The 25,771-nt window shown below is 52.8% G+C and overlaps 1 protein-coding gene across 3 annotated transcripts; it reads left to right on the forward strand.

Moving 5' to 3' along the window:
* The first annotated feature begins 4,431 nt into the window (after positions 1–4,431).
* CLASRP (CLK4 associating serine/arginine rich protein) lies at positions 4,432–25,742 on the forward strand. 3 transcript variants are annotated; one of them, XM_072607995.1, is made up of 22 exons: positions 4,663–4,705; positions 9,777–9,818; positions 11,844–11,956; positions 15,368–15,465; positions 15,993–16,094; positions 16,327–16,406; positions 16,558–16,642; positions 16,756–16,904; positions 17,710–17,806; positions 18,908–18,986; positions 19,075–19,148; positions 19,515–19,556; positions 19,752–19,985; positions 20,168–20,419; positions 23,632–23,841; positions 24,022–24,061; positions 24,434–24,494; positions 24,581–24,639; positions 25,082–25,128; positions 25,258–25,340; positions 25,431–25,455; positions 25,592–25,742. In XM_072607995.1, the coding sequence occupies exons 3-22, from the start codon at positions 11,858–11,860 to the stop codon at positions 25,632–25,634; spliced, it is 1,959 nt and encodes a 652-aa protein (XP_072464096.1). In that variant the 5' UTR covers positions 4,663–4,705; positions 9,777–9,818; positions 11,844–11,857; the 3' UTR covers positions 25,635–25,742. The 3 variants fall into 3 exon arrangements, 2 of the variants coding, with proteins under 2 accessions (XP_072464095.1, XP_072464096.1); XR_011966859.1 differs by lacking the exon at positions 9,777–9,818 and having other exon boundaries at positions 4,432–4,705; positions 24,022–24,065; XM_072607994.1 differs by lacking the exon at positions 9,777–9,818 and having other exon boundaries at positions 4,432–4,705.
* Positions 25,743–25,771: the final 29 nt, after the last annotated feature.

Below are 25,771 nucleotides of genomic sequence, written 5' to 3' on the forward strand. Positions count from 1 at the left end.
AGGGAGGAGAGATGATAAATAAAGGACACTTGAGGGGACTGTAGGGTCAATTTAAGGTATTTTTTTAAAGGATAGAGGAGGATGGGGGAGCATGTTTGATGTATCTCCTTTTGGGTTCATACTCCTATCTTATACATGGATTGAATGGCTGCTACCTCTTCCCTCAGGCTTCTGGGGGTAATACCAAGGGGCTGAGGTACCTAGTACGGTTGCTCTTGAACCCCTATCCAGTGTGCTTCCCACTGATTGTCAGCCAGACTTAATTCAGTTTTTGAAAGGGTATTTACTAAGTAACGTCTAGCAAGGGCAGCTGTTACAGAAACCTCACCCTAAGATTCATACTTTCCCTTGCACACACAAGGCCCCAGGGAAGAGTGGGCTCACGCTTAGATGGCACATGTGACCAAAAGCAAACTCACAGCTCCTCCCTATGAGAAGTTCTTTTTTCTTCCTTCCTCTATGGAGGACGTTCTCATTTAAGTGTAGCTTTCTGCTCAGTGGCCTTGTATCTCTTGGCTTTGGAGGATGCCAGCAGTCACTGTTGCTTGGGGACACTGCTTCTAGCTCAGGTGGGGACTCTAGATCTTCAACCTTTGGAGGTTTACAAGGTTATCAGCTGGTTAATGGGGAGGGGGAGGAGAAAGAAAGCTCATCCTTCCCCCAGTTGCTAGGAGTCCTTCATCATAACATCACTGGGATGGTTGACTCCTGGTCCACCATATTATATCCACTGCCCCACTGGGAACAAATGATTTTCTTCAACTAACCACAAAATATTTCTTGTCTGTTCTTATCCAATTTGCCAAGTTAAACATTTGTTTACATCTCATTTGTATCCTTTGTTGGTTCAGTCAAGGATTCTGGGCTTCCTGTGTTTACATTACACAAAGTGAAGGTTTCTGCCTCATCCTTCCAAAAGGTATTAGCAAAGGGACCACCAGACAGGGAAATGATGAGCAATTGGAGAGGGAATGGAAGGAAGATGGGAGGAGAGAGGATCAATCAATTAAAAAATATTTGTTAAGTGTATACTATGTGTTAGGAAAACAAGGACAAAAAATGAAACCTCTGCATTCAACGAACTTGCATTCTACATAAGGGGACAACATGGACACAGAAATATGAGCAAAATAAATTCAAGATAATTTCGTGAGCAGAAACAGGAAAACAAGGATTCTAAGAGGTAGAGGAGGGAGGTCATTCCAGGCATGCTGGAATTATGGGATAATAGGCAAAAGGAAATTTAATTCTAAGCTGGCCCTGGGGAGACAAAGTAGAATCGTTGAGTAAAGAGGAGAATAAAGTAAGAAAGGATGTTAAGAGGAGCTGAAATGGAGAGCAGGGAAGCAGAGGGAGGTCAGTATGAGGGGAGGGCCATCCAGGGACGAGGGAAGTTAACAAGTATTCTTTAAAGGCCTACTATGTGCCAGGCATTGAGCTAAGCAGAAAAAGGAGAAAACCAAAAAGAGTCATTGTTCTCTCCATTGCTTAGTCTATTGATTCAATCAATCAGTAAACATTTATTGAGCACCTACTATGTGCTAGGCATAGTGCTAAGCAGTGGGGACAGACAACATGCAAACAAATACACATGAGCAAGCTCTAGAGAGGAGGGATAGGAAATAACAAATATGGATTAAGAGCGGGTGGGGAGGGCTTCACGGATCAGGTACGAACAACCATGATTAAATAAGCTACAGGAAGGAAGGTGCCCAACATTTATTCGGCAGTCACATTATGCTAAGTAATTTACAAATGTGGCTCATCTGATCTTGCTATTGGCAGGAGGAGCTGGAGAGAAGCTCTGAGGGAAGGCTCTAGTGTTCTCTAGCAGAGAGGAAAGGCTGTTTCCAGGAGGTGGGACTTTAGGGGGAAATTTGAGGGAGGTCAGGAGGTGGCCTCAAGGGAGTAGAACTGCAGGCATGGGGGAATGGCCCAGTGGAAAACGCCCTGAGTTGGAAGGTGGAACTGCCAGAAGGCCAGGAGGCACAGGATGTAGGGTGCAAAATCTGGCATCCGACTGGAAAGGGAGGTCGAGCCTGGATTGTGACTGGCTTTTGAGGCCATGAAGAATATCTCCTACTTGCTCCTGGAAATGCTAAGTTGTCACTGAAGTTAAGGGAATAAGGAAGCACCCTAGTCAGACCTGCCTTTTGGAAAATCCCTCCAGCAATTATGATTTTCAAATAGTTTCTATTTTTATGTCACCTATATTTCACCCAAATCTGGCCTCCATCACTTGCCAACCCTGTGACGCTGGGCAAATAACTTCACCCTGTTTGCCTCAGTTTCCTCATCTGTGAAATGAGCTGGAGAAGGAAACGGCAAATCTCTGGCAAGAAAATCCCCAGTGGGGTCACAGAGAGTCAGATACAACTTTGCAGGGCGCTTCCTAGAGCCATTTCTTATGAAAAAGAATTTCAAAAAAGAGGAAGAAAGACCTGAAAAATTTCCGCAAATTCAACCAACCTATCAGAAAAACTAGCTGTGTTCTGCAGTATTATCTCCTCAGTGGCAGCTGTGATTTAGGGAGATGACAGTTGGGGGCTGATAGAGAACCAGAAAGTGTTGAGTCCTGCCTGGCTCCAAGCTCCTTTCTGGCTAGAGGATACTGGGCAAACCCACTCCTTCATTGGTGGGAAATGGGGATGAGCTCCCCACTTTGGGAGGCTGTTCTGAGGAAAGAACTCCTATCCTAAGGTCCTAACAAAAGGGAGAGGTCACTATTTGTTATAGACAAATACATAAATAGCTTTTAAAGAAGTTTTCTTATAATAGCCCTGGGTCATCAGCCATCTAGGGATCATCACCCTTTCCCCTCATTTTAGAGTTTAGAACAGGTCTGGGAAAGGGAAAGAAATTGGCTTAAGGTATGGGTGGGGAACCTGTGTCCCTACGGCCACCTGTGACCCTCTAGGTCCTCAAGTGTGCTCTAGGTCCCCACTTGAGGACCTAGAAGGTGTGGCCTCAAGGCTGCAGGTTCCCCCCACCCTCCTTTATAGTCTCATGAGTCATAGATCCTGGGGAACATCAGAGCTTTGAAGATCTTTATAAAAGCATAGACCTTCAGCACCAGGAGGGTCCGAGCTAGCACTGGATTGGGGGAGGGGAAGGAAAGGGAGAACACTGGACTTGGTGCAGTCCAAAGGCCTACATTCTCCCTTCTTACTAGCTGTGTCACCCAGAGCATGTCAATTACCCTCTCTGAGCCAGGTTGATTCAGTGGGGCTTTGCTTTATGAGCGTCCAGATGGCCTAAGGGGGAGGTACCTACAAGTAAAGGGGCAGGAAGGTCTGGGGGATGTGAGCACTCTTTCCATTGACCGTACTCTGTGAACCCCAGGGGCTCCCCATCATCTCTAGGAGAAAATACAAAATGCTGTTTGACATTCAAGGACCTACTCCCATCTTTCTGGTTTTCCTACACCTTCCCCCCATATACTCCTGATTCCAGTGACAGAGGCCTCCACGATGTTCCAAGAACAAGACACCCTCAGCTCTGGACTGTCCCTCGTGCCTGGGACAGCTCCCTCCTTGGACCCCCCGACCTCCAGGACTTCAAGCCTCAACTAAAATCCCACCTGCTGCAGAAAACCTTCCCCGTCCCTCTTCATTCCAGTGTCTTTTCTCTGTTAATTATTTCCTATTTATCCTGTATTAGTATTCTACTTCTATATAGGACATCGAAATCCTTATCCTACCTATAGCCTGCTTTGCATATATTCATTTGCATCAGATTGTAGCACCCTTACTGGGTGAGCTCTTGAGGGTAGGGACCCAAACGGTCTCTTTCTGTATCCCCAGAATTTAGCACAGCGCTGGGTTCATGAATGTTTATTGATTGATTGGAAGGCGCAGAGCGAAGGCATTCTGCGGATGATCTCCAAATGAGAGCAGTGCCCAGGCGGACCTAGATATGAGATGGCCTCCGTGGGAAGGGAGGCGATGGGCCGGTCTGTGTTGTTGCTGGGGCGTGTCCACCCTTCCTGGCCCCATTGGGGGTTTTCTTGGCAGAGACCCTGGAGGGGTTGGCCATTTCCTTCTCCAGCTCATTTGACAGATGAGGAAACCAAGGCAAACAGGGAGAAGTGACTTGCCCAGGGTCACACAGGTAGTGGGTGTTTAAAGTCCGATCTGAACTCGGGTCTTCCAGACTGCAGGCCCCAAGATGTGCATCTGGCTGCCTCCTGGGCAAATCGTGCCCATTTTACGGTGGGGGAACACTGAAGTCGTGCCTGGTCAGAGCTAATCAGCACCCGAGGTGGGATTCGAATTCAGGTCCATCCACGCTCACAGCCGCGCTGCTCCTCCACAGCCCCACCAAGCAGCCTCACAAGCACGTGGCCACCAGGTCCCTCCCCTGGCTGCCCTTCCCCCCTCCCTTTCTCATCCCACCCCACTTCCGCTCCTCAGGCCGCAGCTCTCCCAGAAGCAGGAGCCGCAGGAGGAGGAGGGCGGGGGCGTTAGTCACGTGGAGAGCCCCGGCGTCTGCGCATTCCGCGCCTTGGAGTCCGCCCCCGGGAACGCTTCCCGGTTGTGCGCCTGCGCGCTCTCCGGGCCTCGGGCGCGATCTGGCCGCAGGCCCAGCCCGGGCCGAATCGCGGTTCTAGGCCCAGCCAGCGGCCTCGGCCCCTCCCCTTCCGGCGCGGCGCGCAGGCGTACACCCCGCTTCCGGTTCCGGCACCGGCGGCTGCAGCGGAGACGCGGTGAGTGAAGGAGAGAGGGCAGCCGGGCCAGGGTTGTTGTGTCCCCGCCCCCGTGCGGCCATGGGCCTGAGACCGCGCCCGGGAGGGACGCGGGGCGGCCGGGGAGGAGAAAGCGTCGTCGTCGCGCCCCCGCGGGGCCTTCTCCCACCCGCCGCCGCCAGCGAGGATGGGGCTGCACCCCTCCCCCATCAGCCCCCCGCGTTCCCCTCCCCCACCCGCCCCGCCCCTCGATCTCGGCGCCGCGATCCCACTCCCAGGTCATGCCCCCTCCCCCACCCCCGAGCCTCTGCATCGTCCACCAGGCCCCCCCACTCCTCCCTCGTGCCAGGCTCCCCTCCCCCTTTCCTGTGGCCCCATGTCCCCACCTCTCGTCTGTGCGCCCCCGTTTGTTCTCCCGCCGCCCCCGACCCTCCTGGATCTTCTCCCGCTGCCTCGCTGAGACCCTGCCTGGTTTCCTTCTCTCCCCTTCCCCCTCCCAGTGTTCTGGAGACCCTCCCCCCTTGCCCATTCCTCGAGCTCTAAACACTTTGTAGCCAAAGTTACTCCCCCACAAACCTTGCTGGAAGCTGCAACCCCATCTTCAGGGAACCCCTCCCCACCTCTCCAGGGAAGCCTCGATCTTCCTCTCCTGTCCTCTCCCCAAGCCCTGTCACTTCTCCCCAGTTCCTGAATCCTGCTCTGATCCCCTCACCAGGGACCCTTGGTCACTTTAAGACTTCCTAGACCCAGTACCTCGCTTCTCCTTCCCTGGATTCCTTAGGTCCTCATCTCGGCCCGCCCCCCCCTGGGTCGTCTAGGACCTGCCTCCATTAAGTTGCTCGCTCCCCTTCTTCATCTCATGGTTTGTACGGTGCGACCCATCCTTTACACCCCTCCCCATTCTAGACTTTACCACATGCTCTTTGTCATTTCCTTTAGTGGGGGTGGGCTCCAGACTCAAGTAGAAACGGGGCACTAATCCAGATGTGAGGATCCCTTTGGCAGCACATTGACTTCGTTTTAAAATGTAATTTTCTCTATGTGCTGTTATATCTATATTGATTTTGTTAAGTATCTCCCATTTACATTTTAATCTTTGTCAAGGACCATGCATGTTTGACAGCTGTAGACCATCCTCTTTTCTGCATTCCTTCTCCCCATAGATGGATCCTTTTTCCCCCAATCCCTGCCCTCCCCTCTGGGGCCTTGTTTGGAGGTACCTCTTTTCCTTATTCCCTCTGTTGAGTTCTGACCTCATTTTGCCCAGTTTCCTTCTCCTAGGGCCCTCAATTTCCCCTTCATTTAACTGGATCCTTCTTCCTAATCAGAGGACTATCCAGTGAGCCCCCTCTCTCCTGGTGCCGGAAACATTCTCTCATCCCTTTTCCAGTATCCTTCCCTTCTCATATCTTTATTGGTTCCTGAGCCACCAAATAGCCCCTTCCCAAAACCTCACTAAGTACTGTTCAGCCCTTGGTGCTCAAAGTACTCCATTCCTCTTTTTTTAAAAATCAGATGTGTCTTTCTCTGCTTCCCACCCAAACTCCTACAGCCTTCATGGTAGTATCCCTGATTTGGACTTCAAACAAACACCCCGTCCTGGCCCCTTCAGCTCTCTCTTAACCCTCAACAATCTTTTTTAAATTGACAGATTCTTATTAAGTACTTTCTTTGACACCAGGATAAATAAAATAATCCCTGTATCGAAGAGGTTTATTCAGGCTAACAGTAGGAAAATGAAGAAATGTACTTAAATATGGTAGCAATTGGACTGTGATTAAGTAATTAGTGTATGTGTGGAGACAAAGAAGTACCTGAAAAATTAGAGTGAGAGGGAAGGCCAGAGAAGGCTTCATGGAGGAGGTGGCCCCTGACTTGAACCTTGAAAGACTTTAGCAGATGGAGATGGGTGAGGGATGTCGGCAGGTCTTTGGGAATGTAGAGGCACAGAAGCAAGAAAAGGAGAAAGTTTAGTTTTGGGTCTCACTAGTTTATGCAGTTGCATCACAGAGGGGGATACTTCCAGCTGGATATTGGTCCTCTGAGCTACCTCTTTAGGTTTCTGAGGCATTTGCATAGAGGTGATAATTGAAGTCATGGGAAGAGATGAGATCACAAAGGAGAGGTTAGAGAAGAGCTGCACAAAGACACCCTTGGCAGATATCCACACCTGGGAGGGCAGAGGGAAAAGAAACTGGCTGAGGAGCCTGAGAGAGGGTCCAGAGATGGAAGAAGAGCTCCGGGGGGAGCCCCTAAATGGGAGGGGAACCCCAGGAGCTGGCTCTTTCAGACCATAGTTGAGCAGGACCCTACTGGATCATATAGCTGACAGGTGGCCATCCCTGGGACTAGCCTGTTCTTGAGGAACCCCCAAGGTAGCCTTTTCACTCTTGGCTAGATCCCTGATACCGTGCCTTAACTACAGCTTTCATGCTTTGCTCTATTTCTGCTCCAAGGTGAAGACCAACCTACCTGGGCCTCTTCTAAATGGCATTCCTTCACATCCTTGAAGACAGTTAGCATGTTCCCCCAAGCCTTCCCTTCGTCAGGGCAAATATCCCTAGTTCCTATATGGCCTGCTCTGGGGTTGTCCTCAAGGTCTTTCAGCCACTGTGACTCCCAGAACGGAGCACACCATTACAGGTGACTGGCAGCTGCCCGGGCCCCACACTGACCCTCTTTGAGAGGGCACTGAGGGAGCTGCTTTTGTTCTTTTAACTCACAGGACCTCCACTGCCCAGATCTTCTTCAGATGAATCTGGCCACGCCTCTCCTGTCTTTTGTTTATGAGGTCAGTTGTCCAGATAGCAATATAGGAGTTCATGTTTGCTTCTTAAAATTCACTCCTCAGGCAGCTCTGGAAGCTGCTGAGCAGACCCCCTTTGGGGCACAGCACATTCCTCAAAGGAAGCTTCCTATGTTGATGCTGTCTTAGGCCTCATCAAAGAAAAAAATCATCCCTATTAATTTAGCCCATGGTTAGTTACAGTCTGTAGAGATCTTTTTTGGATCCTGGCTGTCACTGGCATGTTAGCTTTCCCATCTTTGTGCCCCTTCAGATGGGGTCAGGGTGCTGTCTCTGCACCCATCCTTGCCTGACCTCTGGGGTGCTCCCATGGAGCCTTGGAGCCTTCCGAGTTATCGTTAAACTGGCTTGGGGGTCTAGCCTTTCATTATTTTTTCTGCAAGGGTAGCATGAGGCTTTGTCAGATACCTTGCTAAAATCTAAGTAAACCTGCATCTAATAATAGCATTTGTATAATGCTTACTGTATGCCAGGCACTTTATTATCTCATGGGGTCCTTACAGTGACCCTGGGAGGTTGGTGCTGTTATCTCCATTTTAGAGATGAGGAAACTGAGGCAAACAGATGAAGTGACTTGCCCAAGGTTAACGCAGCTACTAGATGTCTGAGGCTAAACTTGAACTTGAGTCCTCCTCACTTCAGGCCCCTGCTCCATCTGCAGCAGTCTTCCAATAGACCCCCTTTAGGTAAATGTCCAAATGAGAAATCAGGTTAGCCTGTCATGGCTTGTCCTTCTGTTTCTGCATCCCCTTTGTTTGCCAGCCTCCTCTGCCCTCCGCTGCTGTCCTCACCCTTAGCCCTTAGACGCTGGAACTTTCCTGGGACTGGCCCATAGTTGGCAGGTTCCGTTCCTCTGCTTGGGAGATGTTTGACATTTGCCCTTCAGGAATCCCCAGTGGGAACTCCATAGTTCCATCGGCCAGACCTTTCAGAGGCTTGGGGTGTGACCCATCGGATCCATGGAGGCCGAGAGCCCGGTCTCTACTCCCCTGTAGTGTCTTCTTCTGTTCGGTTCCAGAGAACAGTAGAGTGTTTACCTTGGATATCATCTGATTGGGCCCCCCACTTTCCAGGTGCAGAAGCCAGGCTGTCAGGCCTGCTGTCCCAGCGTCTCTGTTCTGTCCTCCAATGAGCCTCCAAATGCCACACTTTGAGGCTTTTTGTCTTCCCTGCCCTGACTTTGTTCTGTGCATCTTTTTAAAAATGAAGCTAGTTGAGGAGTTCCGTGTGCAAACACACTGGTTTTTTTAGCAGCCCCCCTTCCCCTCCCCCGCCTTTTTTTCCCTCCCTGTTGGAATAGCTGCTCCTTGTGTCTGCAGACTTTCATTCTTCAGGCTTCCCCTTGCTCCCGGGCTGGCTTCCCCTTGTAGAACTTCAGATCTTGGGCCGCTGATGGAGCCTGTCAGACCAAGCCCTGGTTTGCTCTGCACTGTTGTTCACTCTTCTTGTTGAGGAGAATCTGATACAAACAGAAAGTTTCCTTCACGGCTTCCTCTGTATTCTGAAGATCAGAATTATTCTTTGGACTGGGGCAGATAGTTGACTCCTCTGATTCTGCCTCCATACCCAGTTCCCATCCCTGGCCATTTCTTCCTTCTGTCTAGATGTCTATAGTGTATTCAGATGACCAGGGCAGTTCTGTTTTTGCCTCTTGATCTTCATGGAGTGTGAGCCCTGGGGAGCCTCACAGGTTGGGGAGCAAGCCTTTTCATTTGGGAAACTTTAGGGAAGTGTGTGGAGCTGGAAATAATAGCATTTATAAAGGGCTTTAATGTATGTAAAGTGCTTTACAAATAATATCTCATTTGATTCCTTACACAATGACCCTGGGAGGTAGGTTCTATTTATTATCCCCATCTTACAGATGGGTAAGCCAAGGCTGAGTGTTTAGGTGACTTGCTCAGGGTCACATAACTAGGAAGTGTCTAAGGTAGAATTTGAACTCAGGACTTACTGACTCCAGGCCCAGTGCCAATCGACTGGTGTCTGGGAATCAGGAGGTCAGATGGTAAGAGGGTCACTCCATGGGTGAATTGAGCCAATCAGGCCCCAGGGCTCAGGGATGGTCCAGGAGTTTACTAACTCTTCTGCTGGCCCTCTGGGAGGCCGGGGTGTTGCTGAAGGAAGCAGACACAGCTGCCCGAGGGCAAAGTCAAGTTTCATTGTGTGAAGGCTGGACTGTTCTAGGACAAAGGGCTTTATTTCCAGTAGAGCAGGGGCATCTAGTGCACCTTGGAAGAAACTTATTCTCTCTTTTTTTTTTTTTAAATTCAATTTTATTTTCAGTTTCAGAATTCTCAACCTGCCCCTCCCTGACTCATTGAGAAGGTGAGAAAAAACAAAACCCTAATTAATATGTCTAGTCTAGCACAACAGATTCTTCCTGCATTAGCCATGTCCAAAAAGAACTGAAACAGAACTAAGCTTCAGTCTGCGCCTGAGGCCAGGAGGGGCCATGTTTCCACAGAAATCCTCGGGGGATTGGGGGGGGGGAGTGTCACTGTGTCAAGCTGAGTTCCCAAATCTGTCAAAGTGGTCTGTCTTTGTAGTTGTGTTGTTACTGTGTGACAGTCACACGGCTCTTCCTTCAGTCTGCATCATTTCATCGAATTCTTCCAGATTTCTCAGCCCCATTTTCATTTGTCACGGTCGTATACCATCACTTGTTGAGCCATTCCCCAATCGATGGACATTCCCTCAGTTTCCAGTTCTTGGACACCACAAGAAGTGCTGCTAGAAATAAATGTAGATCCTTTTCCTCTTTCTTTGATCTCTTCGGGGCACAGGCCCGGTAGTGGTATTACTGGGTCAAAGTTTAATTGGCTTTTTGGCCTAGTTCTGAACTGCTTTCCAGAATGAATAAACCACTTCTTTCTCTGCTTTACCCTCATAAATAGTCTTTCCTTGACCCTTTGTACAGGAGGTCTACCTTGTCTGCCATGCACACCTCTCTCACCTGTATCTTTTTGTGGTGCATGGGATAGAACACCAGCTCTCGAGTTAGAACACCTGAGTTCAAATTCAGCATCAGACACTTACTGTCTGTATGGCCCTGGGCCAGTCACTTAACCTCTATCTGCTTCAGTTTTCTCAGCTGTAAAATGGGGATAACAGTAGTATTATTATTACTCTCCCAGGGTGAGGGTAAAGCACTTAGCCCTGCATGGCATATAGTAGGCATTTCATACATGCTCACTTTCTTTTCCTTGAGGGCTTTCTTGACCCCAGCCCCTCCCTACCATACTGGGAATGAATTCTTCCTCTGGTAACTATTCAGTATCTGCCTGCAGGGCCTCAGAGGAGACTGACTTGTGGAGCTAGCAGGTACCATGACCTTCCAACCCAGTCAGAGTCCCATGGGGAATGAGTAGCAAAAGTGAGATTCCAGTCTGGGCCCTCTGGTGCCAGAACCAGCAATCTTCCCAGGGGATTCCTCTTCTGGTCCTACTTAAGCTTTGTATCCTCTCAGATGGAGTCTCCTTAATGATAGGGAGTTATGTTTGCTTGTGTCTTTGGTTTTTGAGCTCTTGTTTATTGCATTGAAGCAGCCCCTCCCCTGTCTCATTCCAGCCCAGAAGTACCCCTCCTATGTCCCCCCCAAACCCCTTTCCTTCTCCTTCACTAGGAAATCATCTCTGTCTTCTTCATAGCCTGAACTTCCGGTCCCCCTTTTTCTTTCATGCCTCCCTCCTACCCTGCTTCCAGCTCTCTAGCTCCAGATCCATGTCTGTCTATGTCCTCTCAGACCTTCCCCCTCCTCTCCCTTCTCCTGCACGGTGCATTTTGGGAGTTGCTGCTCCCCAGATCTATGGGCTCTTGGCTTCCGTTTTCTTGTCTGTAAATTAAAGGAAGGACAAGATGATCATCAACGTGTTCCTTACATCTCCTCATCTTCCTGGGTACATGCCCTTGGCCCCCACTCTCTAGAGTTGGGGGTGCTGAGATGACCAAAGGGAAAGACATTTCACTTGTCTCAAGCTCTGCTTGACCAGTCAATGGTAGAGCTGTCATTAGACTCTTGTGACTGTTTTTTTGATTGCTTGTCCCAGCACTTGCTGGCCTTGGGGAAATCCCTCTGTGGACCTCAATTCCCTTGCCTGTAAAATGAGGGGAAAGAGTTTAACTGAGATGGCCTTGAAGTTCCCTTTTGGGCCCTGACATCCCCAGTTCTGGCTCTTTGTGGAGATGTGTAGGCCCAGCAGCTACCCCTTCTCAGCTCACATCCAGCCTCTTCTTCCCTGCTTTGGGCCTCAGGGGCTGCCCTGGCTTTGAGAGGACATCAGTCCTTGGTGAGGGCGGGCACCACCATTCTCCCCAGATCCATCCCTCATGGTCAGTTCCTGTCCACCGCAGGCTTGGCCGCCACCATGTGGCATGAGGCCCGGAAACATGAACGGAAGCTTCGGGGCATGATGGTAGACTACAAGAAGCGAGCTGAACGCCGTCGGGAGTATTATGAGAAGATTGTGAGTAGTGGGGCAGGAGCCTGGGGTGGGGGAGGATGGGTGCCCCAAACAAGGGACTCAAACATGGGGGATGGGGACAACGGGCAGCAGATGGGAATCTTAGCTCTTCCACTTTGTACCTGTGGGACCTGGTACAAGTTTCTTTGACATTTTGGGACTCAGTTTCCCTAAGTGTGGAATGAAGATGGTGTCTTTAAGTGACCTCCTAGTTCATTTCACTTCAAGCATTTTTTGAATATGGCTTGAGTAAGTTTGTGAGGCAATTTGTGAAAGGAACAGAGTCTGGTCAGGGAGGCCCCAGGAGGAGGATCCCCATCTGCTTTTGTTAAAAGTGGGAAGGTGGCTCATGCTTTGGCATGGTCCAGTTCAGACTGGACTTGGATTCATCCTGGCTCTTAAGGAAAGCATTTCCCCTGAACTGCTTTCCCCATCTCTAGAAGGAGGCATTTGGGTTCCGTGATCCCCAAGGACTTGTCTGGGCTAAAGGACAAGCACAGAATTGGCAGCTCAGGAGGAGGAGGGAATAAGGTTAGGTTTCAGAGCTTCTAGGAAACAGACCTTGGCCTTGCAGGGGCAAGAACGTTTGAACAGGGAGCTGGTGGGATAGGCAGAGAAGTGAGCATGATAGGATTTGGATTTTTATAGGGAGTATAGGGGATGAGGCTGGAGTGGCAGGTGATCTGGTTTCAGATTGGGGAGGCTGGGAAGCCTGGACATAGTCCTGTGAGCCTTGAGGAGGGAAGAAGGCCATGGTGGGAACTGGGCCTGAGGGATAGGAGGTAGATTTCTTTTTGACAGCCCTAGATAGAGGGGCAGGGGCAGCTAGGTGTAAAGTGACAGGCCTGGAGTCAGGAACACCTGGGTTCAAATCTGGCATCAGACACTTCCTAGCTGTGTGACCCTGGGCGAGTCACTTCACCCTATTTGCCTCATCTGGAAAATGAGCTGGAGAAAGATATGGCTGAAGGACCATACTGAGAGGGGTTAGGAGTGGGGTTCATATTAGGGAGAGGGTTTTTGTCTTTTTGTCAAATGAAAGATCCTGGGATCTGGAGATGGAAGGAATAGGGCTTGTAGTTAGGCTTGTCCAAGCTCCTCTTTGGTGAAGGCAGCGAAAGCAAGGGCCTGAGGTTGAAGATGCATGACTTGCATGAGGACTAGTCTGAGAGGCTTGACAGGAGCTCCCATTTCAACAGGCAGTAAATTTGTATTTATTAAGCACCTACTGTATGCCAAAGACTATTCAGTGCAAGAGATAAAATAAAAACAACCAAGGAGACAGTCCTAGTCCTCCAGGAGATACCATTTTACTAGGCTCAGTCACTGTTTACAGGCAGCTTACTACAAAATAGACCCAGAGAGTGGCCTGTGCTTGGGGATGGGAAGTGCTTAACAGGTGGCCTAATGGGCCTGGGCCTCTGGTAGGGGAGGGTGGGGCTGAGGAAGGGTGGGACGGATGGGATGGGCTCCAGGCACCAAGGGTGGGGAGCAGCTGAGTGGAATGTGGGGAGAGTTCAGAGGCCATGTAGTGTGGTCTAGGTCTGAAGGAGGTGCTCCCTGAGAAGGGGAGGCATTCCTCCTGCCCCCAGAGGCCACCTTGTTGGCCCCTCCCCTGGCTTCTTGTGCCCTTCTGGGTGAGGTCGCCCTGTGCTAGGTATGCTGAGGTGTGGCTGGGGCCGTCGGGCACCCTCCCCATCTGGACCCTTTCACATATCTGCTCTCTGGCTGTGTGGGCTTTCCTCCTAGGGGAGTTTTTGAAACCACACCTAAGCCTCTTTTCAATTTTCTCTCAGTAAATTCAGCCCCACACATCCTAATCTGCCCAGAGCTCTTTGGCCACAATTCTGTCCTCTAGCATGTTGTAGGTTGAAGGACCTCAGGGAGTCTCTTTAACCCCTGCACTTCCTGCGTGGTGGCCCTCTGGAGACAACCCAGCTCTGGTTGGTTTTGTCTCCCCCAAATTTAAATCATGTCTTCACAGCCTGCTGTGAACTCTGGCCTCTGGCACCAGAGAGAGTCAGTTACATCTCTGTTTCATAGGAGAACTCTCATAGTCCCTGAAGCTGTCTGACCTGTCCCAGCTCAGTTTTCCTTTCTTTCCCTTTATGCAGTTATATCTGACTCTTCCGTGACCCCATTTGGGGTTTCCTTGGCAGAGATACTGGAGGGATTTGCCATTTCCTTCTTCAGCTCATTTGACAGATAAGGAAACTAAGGCAAACAGGGTTAGGTGACTTGCCCAGGGTCACACAGCTAGAGGTGATGAATCTTCCTGGCTCTGGCCCAGTGCCCAAAGTTCGATGCAGCCACCTAGATGCCCTTAAGTATAAATCAGCAAATCCAGAAAGCATTTTAAAAGCACCTCCTATGTGTGGGCTCTGCTAGGTACTGGGGATGCGCAGACAGTAGGGAGAGTAAAGACAGGTAGTTTTGAGCATTGCCAGGGGTCACAGGGCCCCAAAGAGGGTGACAGACCTGGTCACTCCCCAGGCCTGGACTCAGGGCATCTTAAGGCGTTTGTTGCCTCTGTCCCTGCTAGGAGCCTTGAGCCCTTCTCAAGGGCTTCTGTAGGCAGGCTCTTGCTCTCTTACTGAGGGGCCCCATCCCATCTTGACATTGTGAATGTGGATATTTTTGGACCCGAGTGCAAGGCTTGGCTTTTGTCAGTCCTCAGTTTCATTTTGTTAGATTTGACCCAAGATTCTTGCCTGCCAGCAACTTTTTGAATCCTGTGTCTTCCTTCAAGCATGTTAGCTAACCTCCTTCACCACTGGATGAAAATGTTCATGTCTGAATTGATCATAAACCCAACATAAGCTGCCAGTGTGGCCCAACTGTCAGGAGAGCTGATGTGATCTGAGGCTGCTTTCCCAGAAGCCTGAGGTTTATTTAGACAGAGGCAGGAATGGGCTGGATATTTTGAGAAGAGAAGTGACAAACTGGAACTCATCCAGAGAAAGGCCAGCAAGATGGGCAGGGACTGGGACACATTCCTCATGTGAAGATTTCTTGTAAGAACTGGGAAGAGATATCTGAAGGGCTGTCCCTTAAGAGGGCTTGGCACTGCCCTGCTGGGCCACAGCGGGCAGCTTTTGGTGGATAGAACAATTAGAGCTAACAGCTTCCTAAGCACTAATGGCATGTGAGGCCCAGTGAGTTGCTGACTGAGAGAGTTCCTCATCTCTAGAGGTGTCTGTGGTTAGGCATTCATTGGGGTGGTTTCACAAGGTGATTTTGGAGTTCCCTTCAGGCCTGAGAAGCTGGCGTCCCTGCCTGGGGCCAGTCTGGCATGGGAGAAGGGGTCAGGGGACCTGGCTTCCAGCTTTGACTGTACTTCTCAGGCTAGACTAGGGGCATGGACTATGATATCCTGAGTTCCTTTCTAGCTCTGTGCCATCTCTGTCCCTGCAGAAAAAGGACCCTGCCCAGTTCCTGCAGGTGCATGGCCGGGCCTGCAAGGTGCATCTTGACTCAGCGGTGGCTCTGGCTGCTGAGAGCCCTGTCAACATGTGAGGCCTGGGAGGGATTGAGGTGGACAGCTAAGGGTTGTGGTGGATGGGCTGGGACCCCAAGGCAAGACTTGAGGTCAAAGTTGGTGGATTTAATTGTGAGGAGTTTAGAGCACCAAGAGGGAGCATTGAGAAAGTGGAGGGACAGGATGAGACCCAAGCAAGGCTGAATTTGGCCAGACCTTTGAGAAGGGCAGCTCGGGGCAAGAAGAGAGACCAGTGCTGGGAGGGTTTGAGGGAACAGATCTTGGAGCAGTGCTAAAGGCATTTAGAGACCAGAAAACTTGACTGGACTCTCTACTCTTGCCTAGAGACCCTCATGTTAGAGGGGAGGGCCAGGCTGTGGGATGAGTCACCTGGCACTGACTGGCCAGGGGCCTTGGAAGTCTATGTTCTCAGGGCTGGGAGATGGGAGAGAGGGGCCCAGCCACAGCTCCATTCTCTGTCTGGTAGCATGAGAGAGGGGTTGGTGGACCTGGCACCGGAGAGGTGCCTGTGGATGGTGCTGAGCCATTGGTGTCTCATAGGATGCCTTGGCAGGGAGACACCAACACCATGATCGACCGCTTTGATGTCCGTGCCCACTTGGATTACATCCCTGAGTATACCCCACCACTGCTGACGACCATGTGAGTCTCTGCCTGTGTGGTGTGGAGAAAGGGGAGATCAGAGGCAGGGGCTCCCTCCACCTCTACCCTCAGGGGCCTGGGCTGGTCCTGGCTAGGGCACTGCAGGGATGCTAGTGGTTCTCTGGGATGTCGGTGGAGGTTGTCCCTATTGCACACATCTGGAAAACTGAGACCCAGAGAGGGTAAGCTCTTTGCCATGGTCATGACCAAGGCTTTGGGGTTTCTTTCCCAGCTCTCCAGAGCAGGAGTCTGATGAGCGCAAGTGCAACTATGAGCGGTACCGAGGCTTGGTGCAGAATGACTTTGCTGGCAGTGAGTGACCCATGGGGGCTGGGGAGAGGCAGGGGGAGGGGCTGAGCCTGGAGCTAGGGGCGCCCCTGCCCTGCTCGCTCTGCTCACATCCAGTGTTTTCCCTCTGCCTTGGCCACCGCACCTGGTCTGCTTCTGCCTGGCTCACCCTCAGTCTCTGAAGAGCAGTGTCTGTACCAGATCTACATTGACGAGCTCTATGGGGGCCTGCAGAAGCCAAATGAGGAAGAGAAGAAAAAGTGAGTGCAGGCAGGCAGGGGGCTGGGCCGGTGAGGGGCTGGGGGCAGGAGACTTGGCAGGGGTGGGGTTGGGGGCAGGAGGCTGGCAGCCTCACCTATTCTCCACCACCCAGGCTGGCAGAGAAGAAGGCGTCCATTGGCTACACTTATGAGGACAGCACTGTGGCCGAGGTGGAGAAGGCACTGGAGAAACCCGAGGACGAGGAGTCACCTGGGGAGGAGGAGAGCAACTCGGATGAGGATGAAGTCATCCCTGACATCGGTGGGTGTATTCTGCCCCTTCTTGGTGAATGCCTCCTCTGTACCAGGCTTCCGACAAAAGGGTGGGGGTGCCATGAACAAGCGATGTTCCCTGACTTCAGGGCTCTCATGTACTCCCCTCCAAGAATGTGCATGTGCCATGCACATAATGCGCTACCCACACCTAGAATGTACATGTGCACACCTAGAGTGTGCATGCGCAGACGTGCATGTAGTGTCCACACATGGAGTGCTCACGTGCAGGTAGACACACATGCAGTACACACACCTAGAATGTACATGTGCATTTGTGCACCTGGAATATGCGTGGGCAGATACACATTTGTGTATTACCAACACCTAGAATGTATGTGCATAGATATATACCTAGAATGTACATGTGCAGATATACACACTTGCAGTCCCCACATCTAAAATGCGTGTACATAGATACACATACCTGTTGTGTCTACACCTGAATACATGTGTAGATGCATGTAAATGCAGTACGCTCAGAATGCACACACATGCACATGCCTGTATCTGATATGTACACCCAGGACTCCTGTGGTTGAGGGCAGGCTGTTGTGGGGGGCCCAGGCAGGGTCTCCTGCAGAGGCCCAGGTGAGGAAGGGGCACTTGCTCTGCAGGCCTCCCAGCCTGCCTTTCCTTCTTGACTCTTGCCTTGCCCCCTCCCTGGGACGGCTTCCCTGGTCCTGCCTTCTCCATCACCTCTGGCCATTCTGGCCATCCCCTTGGTCCAGGCTTCCCCATCCTCTCCTGGCTCTCTCTCCCCATCCCCGCTGACGGACTCTCTCTGGGCACAGATGTGGAAGTGGATGTGGACGAGCTGAACCAGGAGCAGGTAGCTGACCTGAATAAGCAGGCCACCACCTACGGCATGGCAGATGGGGACTTCGTGAGGTGAGGTCTCCCCCTCCCTTCCTTGTCCCCTTCCTCCCTCTCCCACAGGAGTCTGGGATGACCTTGGGTAGGTAGCCCATTCCCAAGGCACATGGCCCCTGCAATGTTGACCCAGCAGTTCTTCATGGGCCATGAAGGGCTAAGGAAAGGACCCTGGCTTTGGAGCCAGTGGAAGGACCTAGGTTCAGATGACCACTTTGGTGACCTTGAATGAGTTGTTTCTGGGTCTGAGCCTCCTTCTCTATAAAATAAAGGTCAGGGTGAGGTGGATTTCTAGTCTCGCTGCACCTGCTCAGACAAATGACCTTGGCACATGACCCTCCACAACCTTGTGCACAGTGACCCTGACCTCTGCCCTTGATTGTCCTGGGAGGACCTCAGCATTTGGGGACAGGCCCTGCCTCCCTCATCTACAAAGTGACTGTGTGTCCTACAGTCCCTTCTGGTTCCATGTCTGGTCTTAGGTCCCATGTCCCCACGCTGACCTGTTGGCCTTGGAGCACTCTGCTCCCTCTCTTGCCCCAACCCTCTCTCCATGCCTGGCTTGTGGGAGGTGTACCAGGAGATCTCTGGCAAGTCCCTTCCCTTCTTCTTGAGAGCCCTCCATGGTAGCCAGAGGCAAGTCACTGCAGTCCAGTCAGCCCGAGGCTCTTCTGGAGCGAGCCAGGCTCATGTCCTGCAGCTAGGAGAGTCAGAGAGGGAGAGGAGGCACAAAGAACCCCAGGCTGGATTCACACCCTAGCCTCTCTGGCCTCAGTTTCTTCAGCTGTACAGGGCAGTTGAGAGGACAGAGAAGCTGGATGTGAGTCTACAGCCCTGAGGGCGCCCTCCCATCTCCCCTTCTGTGAAGCTGGGCTGGGAGTGTGACTTATGGCCTTCCTCAGGCCCCCTGGAGTGTTCAGTACGGAGGATGCATTGGAGGACACTTGGGGACAGGGCAGGGAGAGGACAAGTGGAGTGGAGACAGACCATGCAGGCGTGTGGCAGCTGGGAGGGCATGGGGCTACTGCCATCAACTCTCTTCTCTCTAGGCCTCTCCTGGCTGTGGCCTCTGTCGGTGGGTGGGTATCTATTCATAACCCCTGTGTCCTCCTCTCCTAGGATGCTGCGGAAAGACAAAGAAGAGGCTGAGGCCATCAAGCATGCCAAGGCCCTGGAGGAGGAGAAGGCCATGTATTCGGTGAGGGAGGGGTGCTGGCTGCAGTGGGAGTGGGGCTGATGGGAAGGGGGCCAGGCCCGTGTCTGCTTCAAATCTGCCTTCTTCCCAGGGCCGCCGATCCCGGCGACAGAGGAGGGAATTCCGGGAGAAGAGGCTGAAGGGCCGTAAGATCAGTCCCCCAAGGTAGGCCCCTGCCCTCTGTCCTTGTAGTTAGGGGATCAGATCACTCCTACCCCTCCAGTGCCCTCCTGGGCTGATGGGGCTGGAACTAGACCCTGTATAAGGGCAAGGGGGTGACCAGAGAGCACTAGGCTGAGGACACCCTGGTTCGAGGGATGGTGTCTGCTTGTTAGGGGCCTTGTGACCTGGGCAGGGTCTCCAAGAGAGGGCCCTGTGATGTTGGAGCCCCTGGGGGCTGGGCAAGGCAGGAGGTGGGAGTCTGGGGTCTTCAGTGTCCCAGGGACCCTTTGGATGGGTTGTCCTCCTCTTCCCCCAGGGCTGGGCCTTGCATGTTCAACTCACAGGCCTTTCCCTGTTTTCTCTCTGCAGCTATGCACGTAGAGACAGCCCTACCTATGACCCTTACAAGCGGTGAGTCCCAGGAGGCCACAGGCTCTCCATGCTGCACTTGGCAGGGTATCCCCTCACGTTGAAGTCTCAAGAAGACACAGTTAGAATCAGCCTTGGGTTTGGCAAGGGGTTGGTCTTGTTTTTGGAGGGCCCTGGGCCCCTGTGCTCAGTCCTTCACTAGCTTTTCTCATCTGGCTGCCCACCCTCGTTCCCCAGGTCACCCTCTGAGTCCAGCTCTGAATCTCGTTCCCGTTCTCGGTCGCCAACACCAGGCCGAGAGGAGAAGATCACCTTCATCACCAGCTTTGGGGGCAGTGATGAGGAGGCGGCGGCAGCAGCAGCGGCTGCCGCCAGTGCAGGGGCTACACCAGGGAAGCCTCGGGCCGGCCAGCCCCCGATGGCCCCGCAGTCAGGCGGTGGCCCCACGCCAGGTCGTAACGCCAGCTCCCGGTCGGTAACGTTCACTCTCGCCCGACCTTTGCCGTGCCCCGCTGTCTGTGCCTGTGCCCCTGCCCCTGCCACGGCCGCGGTGGGTGGGGACAGGGCTGTTCTTCCCCAGCTCCCCCCGCCTCCCTCGCCTGCGCTCTGCCAGTGACCGCGCCTATGCCTCCCCTCTGCTCCGTCCCCCACAGCCGCCGCTCCAGCTCCTCTTCCTCCAGTACCTCCAGCACCTCCACCTCCAGCTCACGGTCAAGCTCCCGCTCTCGCCGGGGGGGCCACTATCGGCCAGGCCGACACATGCGCTCACGCTCCCGTTCACGCTCCCGCCGCTACTCACGCTCCCGGAGTCGTGGCCGGCGGCACTCTGGAGGTGGCTCGCGAGATGGACGCCGCTATTCCCGCTCCCCTGCCCGCCGTGGCTATGGGGCCCGGCGGCGATCCAGGTATGGGGTTCACTAGGCGGGGTTGGGGGGTATGAAGCGGCCAGCTCCAAGTTTGGGATGAGGACCACAGGATTGATTGCTCTTTTGAGTGTGCACAGAGACCTGACAGAGGCCCCAGGTACAGATCTTTTCTCTGCCCTGGTGGGAGAGGAAAGGGATTGAACCCCTGATAGTGTAGTCTTGTGTGACATTAAGACTAGGGGAACCCGGTTCCCCGTGTCACCTGTGGGAGCCAGAGGGAGAATGTGGAGGGGGCTGAGGCCATTGGAGCTTGGACATTGGCCTGAGCCAGGAGGGTCTCTGGGGTTAGTGAAAACGTTGGCTTATGGTAAGCATGACAGCATGGAGCGGGGTGATTGCTGGCCTTCTGGGGCTCTAAGGAAGACAGCAGTGGGGGCTCCAAAGACCAGAGAAGACCCAACTAAGTCTTAGAGAGCTAACTTCTGGGTGACTCAGAGAAGGGAGGCCAACCTTTGAGGAAGAGCGCTGCAGGACAGTTGAGCAGAGAGCTCGGAGCCACAGAGGAGGAAGGAGAGAGACTGTTGCTGTTTGGAGCCTTTGGACCTCAGAGATACTATTGGGGGTGGGGGGGCCTTGACCAAGGCCTAGAGAAAGGAGCCATCTGGAACTAGAGTCTTATAAGGCCCAAGTGGGGAAGCAGGGCCACTTCTGGGGGGGTGGGGAAGGAGGGCTCTGGCACCCAGGGAGGGAGGGTGACACCCTGTATTCAGATCTTGGCTTTGACACCTGGGAAAGTCCTACTTCGGGGCATGTCTTCTCATCTGCACAGTGGGGCAGTGCACTAATGGATCCCTGAGGGCTCCACCAGCTCTGAATCATGTCTTTGCAGCCTTTGGGGGACCAGTTGAGCAAGGGATGGATGGCCAGGGTCCAAGTTAAGATGGAAGAAGGCAGGGTTTGGGCTGTAGTAGAGGGAATGAACCTTAGCTACCACCCTGGGCTTTTTTCTGGGTAACCAGGGCCAGTCCCTTCCCCTTTTAGCCTGTGTTGTTATGAGATAAAGTGGATAGAGGAGAGACTTAGGCTGTGTTAGTCTGATCCACCCTGGGATTTCTAGAGGGGTGCCGCTCCCTGGGGTCAGGGAGTGAGAGCAGCTGAATAGCCCCATTTCCAGAGAAGAGAGGGGAGTCTTCAGGCTACAGGCCCCAGAATTTTCTGTGGGTTCTTGGTAACATTCTAGAATGTATTATTAAAGGGTTGGTTAACAAACGCATAAGGCTCGTGCCAGACTAGCCCTGTTTTCTTTTTGACGTGGTTACTAGATTGGTGTCTAGTATAGCACAGTAGATGGAGGACTGGGTGTGGAGTAAGGAGGACCTGAGTTCAAATCCTGCTGGTGACATTTAGTAGCTATGTGACCCTGTATAAGCCCCTCCAGCTCTGGTGCCTTCAGACTGCTAGCTTCTTTGGGGAAAGATGGCGCCATACGTCTCATGATAGTCTCACCAAGGTAGGCTGTCATCGAGGCGCGGGATCCCAGCTCTTGGCTGGATCCCACCTTAGCTGTCCCAAGCCTTTGCTGGGAGATGTTTTGATCACTGACCACGACTGAGGGTATAGCATGGCTGGTGTGTGGATGTACATGTGTGTGGATGTGTAAGTGTATATATGGTACATATGGGCATGATTACATGTGAATATATGATATAGACTTATATGTATATGTGTTACATGTATGTGTATAGGTGACACTGCATAATATAGATGTATGAGTGTATGTGTGTACGTGCTTGTATATGTGTATATAATATTGCAGTTATACACAATGTATAATATGTGCATCTGGCTGCATATGATCACATGTATGAGTTAAGGGTGTAATGTGTAGTATGTATTTTATATACATACATACGTATATGATGTATGCATGTATGACTACTTTGCAAACTGCATGCATGTGTATGTATATGTGTATGGCTGCCTGCATGTACATGTGTGTATGTGGGGGGGGGGGGACAGGTTTGCAGGTGCACAGAGCTCAGAGATGAGCTTAGTCTGCTGCCCTTCTGGGCTCTCTAAGAGCTTTGGGCAGGCAGGGTCAGGGAAGGTACTGGAAGGTGAGGGCCTGGCCGGACATCTCTGGGCAGTCTGGGACCATTGTGCCTTCGATGCCCTCTGCTTGTGTCAGACCTCTTGGAAGGATATAGATGAAGCAGAGGAGCCACCCAAGGACAGTCAGGCTAGGGGGCTCCTAGCTCTTATTCCTCAGGGTCTGTTGTGGGAAGGAGGGGCTCTTAGGATTTCTGGTGTATAAATGAGGAAACTGAGGCAGCCAGCTGGTCACACACCTAAGAAATGTCTGAAGTAGGATTTGAACTCTGGTCTTTGCTCTGCCCTCTGCTTAATTCCTAAAGATCAGAGTTGTCCAAAATGGGGAAGTCTCAAGAGGGAGCAGGCTTGCTCTCTCTGGAGGCCTTCCAGCCAAGGTGGGTGATCACAGGTTAGGTGGGTGATCACGGGTTAGGCCTGTGATACAGGGGCTTTGTGTTCCCTTCTGAGCTGGATGAGATGTCCACCAAGGCTTGTGGATAGCGTGCCTGTACACGTGTGCTCTTGGTGTAAGGATCTGGGCATGCTGGGATGATGAGGAATCAGGGAATAGGAGGGAGTACCAGAGAGGGAAGTGGACTGTGGCCTTGGTTTGGAGTCTGGGTACCTGCTGCCTCTACCGCCCATTTATGCCCTTGAGTGACCCTTTCTCTGGGCTTTGGGGGACTGGACCAGGCGGTCTTTTCTCAGATCTCTTCCAGTTTTCCTGCCTGTGATTTGATGAGTTATCAAGTCACAGGACCAGGAATTATGCCCATGTTCTGCACTGTCCTTGATTGGAAGGGGTGGGGCTTTCACTTTGTATGTGATGGGCCCTTGGGCAGTGAGTCTGGGGAAGCCTTTGACCCTTCTCCCAGACTTGGTGAGGTGTGTAGGATTATAAGGGAAATGGATTATACTGACATAGCTATCAAGAACAAAGTCACAGAGACTTCTGACCGGGATGTGATGGGCCCCAAGAGGGCAAGTCAGTCACCTGAAGGCGAGGATGGGGCTGGGCCTCGGGGGCAAGGGCTTTGCCTGGACAGACCTCATGGTCAGAAATGATTTCTTCTGGATACCTATGGGTGATGGGCAGGTGGGCCTGGGGTATCCAAGCAGGGCCAGGTCCCTATGTCATCCTGGGCATTTGTATCCCCCAGGAGTCGCTCCCGGTCAGGGGAGCGCTACCGCCGAGGGGGACGGGCCCCACGGCATCGGAGCAGCAGCCGCAGTAGTTGGTCACCCAGTTTGTCCCGGAGCCGCAGCCATAGCCACAGCCGAAGCCGAAGCCGTACCCACTCCCCATCACCGCTCAGGGAGAAGCTGACGAGGCCGGCAGCGTCCCCTGCTGTGGGGGAGAAGTTGAAAAAGTGAGCCAGGGAGCACGGTGGGTGTGGGGGTGGGTGCAGGAGTCCTTGCAGCCCCAGGCCCTGAAGGGCACATGGCCCATGGGGGTGGGGGGACACAGAGTCACAAGTACACATAGGGTGGCCACCTAGAGGGGCCTCTTGAATGAGGCCAGTCCTCCTTTGCCTTCTACCCCCATCTAGGGCCGACACAGCTTCGGGTAAAGAGACAGGAGCTGCCAAAGTCAGTAAGAATTTGGAACTCGCCCGTCTAACTCCCAGCGGCGGCACCACCCAGAGCCAAGCGCCTACAGAGGGGATGGGGTGGGGGTGGGGTGTTTGGGGGGTGGGGCTAAGAGGGGGTGCCCCCAGGGCAGGAACCCAGGGTTTGTTGCGGGTAGTCCCAGGAAATGTGGAACCCCTGGCTTAGATGCCTCTAGGACACAGGGTGGTGCAGGCACTTGGGCCCTAGCCCCATTTGGGGGTGGTCACCTCTCCTGAGGGCTTCCCCATCCCCTTCTCTTTCTACCTTCTTCAAAAGCCAGGAGCTCTGTGATGAGGTTGGGGGAGGAGGGCTGAGCACCCACCACCCCTCCCCTCTCTCGTTTCCCCACAGCCCAAGCTGACCCCCCAAGAGAAGCTGAAACTGAGGATGCAGAAGGCGCTCAACCGTCAGTGTGAGTGAGGGCCCTGTCAGGGAGGAAGGGAGGCTGGCCACCAGCTGCTGACCTCCAGCCCTTCCTGGGTCCCTTTGTTCCTCTAGTCAAGGCGGATAAGAAGGCTGCGCAGGAGAAGATGATCCAGCAGGAGCATGAGCGGCAGGTGAGGACCCCTGGACACAGGACTCTCTGCAGTGGGAGAAGGCTGAACCCTGGGACTACCTAGAAAGCGATGAAGCAGGGAGGGCTGGGTCATGGCATGTGTACATCCAAGTCCTGTGCTAATGATCCCATCATGAGACTGCGGTGATTGGCGAAGGCCTCTCCTGGGAAAGGGGCCTTTGGCTGGCGTGGGGAAGGGATCCACTGGGACACAGATTGGTAGGCCGAGGGTGGACTGAGGCTGGGGAGAGAAAAAGGAAGTTTATCTAGGCACGGCGGGCAGCATGGAGATAAGGGGGAACGTGGCTGATGGTTGGTCACGGAGACTGAGAGATGGGGAGAGTCCCTGGAATGTTGGGAGAGGGATCTCCTGAATCTGGCAGGGGTCTGGGAGGCTTGTGATGGGCAGAGGTGCCCCCCGCTGAGACAGATCTGTGTTTCAGGAGCGAGAAGATGAACTCCGTGCCATGGCCCGCAAGATCCGCATGAAGTAAGACCACCCCTTCTTACCAAGCTCCTCTCTCTCTCGTACCTTGCTTCTCTTATTGGCTGGCCTGCCCCTTCCCTGCCTCATGTTTTTCCTGTTTCCCTCCCTTTTGTCTCTTCCTTTCTCCCTTAGGGAACGGGAACGGAGAGAGAAGGAGAGAGAGGAGTGGGAGCGCCAGTACAGCCGCCAGAGCCGGTCCCCGTCCCCCAGATACAGTGAGTCCCCTGGCTGGGCTGTGCTGGGTGAGGGGATCAGCTCCTCAGGAGACCCCTCACCCAACCTGTCACATCTGCCTTCCTTTTCAGGTCGTGAATACAGCTCATCGAGGAGGTAAAGCATGGCCCAGGGCCATGGTCTGCCCTGTGGAGCCCCCTCCCTGTCCCCGTTGGATCCCCCAGGGCTTCTTCCCCCCTGCTCCCCCACCTCCCCATGATACTTAAGTGCTGTCTCTTTTCCTCTGTCCTAGGCGCTCACGGTCCCGTTCTCGAAGCCCTCATTATCGTCACTAATGGGATTGGGGGGTGGGAATTGGGGAGGGGCTGGAGCCCTTGTCCAGGGTCAGTGCTGCTGGGTTTACCACTTGTTTGTGGAATAAATTAGAAGAGTATTTAATATTCTTCCTATGGCCTGTTGTGTGTGTTGGGGG

Source organism: Notamacropus eugenii, chromosome 5, assembly GCF_028372415.1.
Source record: "Notamacropus eugenii isolate mMacEug1 chromosome 5, mMacEug1.pri_v2, whole genome shotgun sequence".
Lineage (NCBI taxonomy): Eukaryota > Metazoa > Chordata > Mammalia > Diprotodontia > Macropodidae > Notamacropus > Notamacropus eugenii.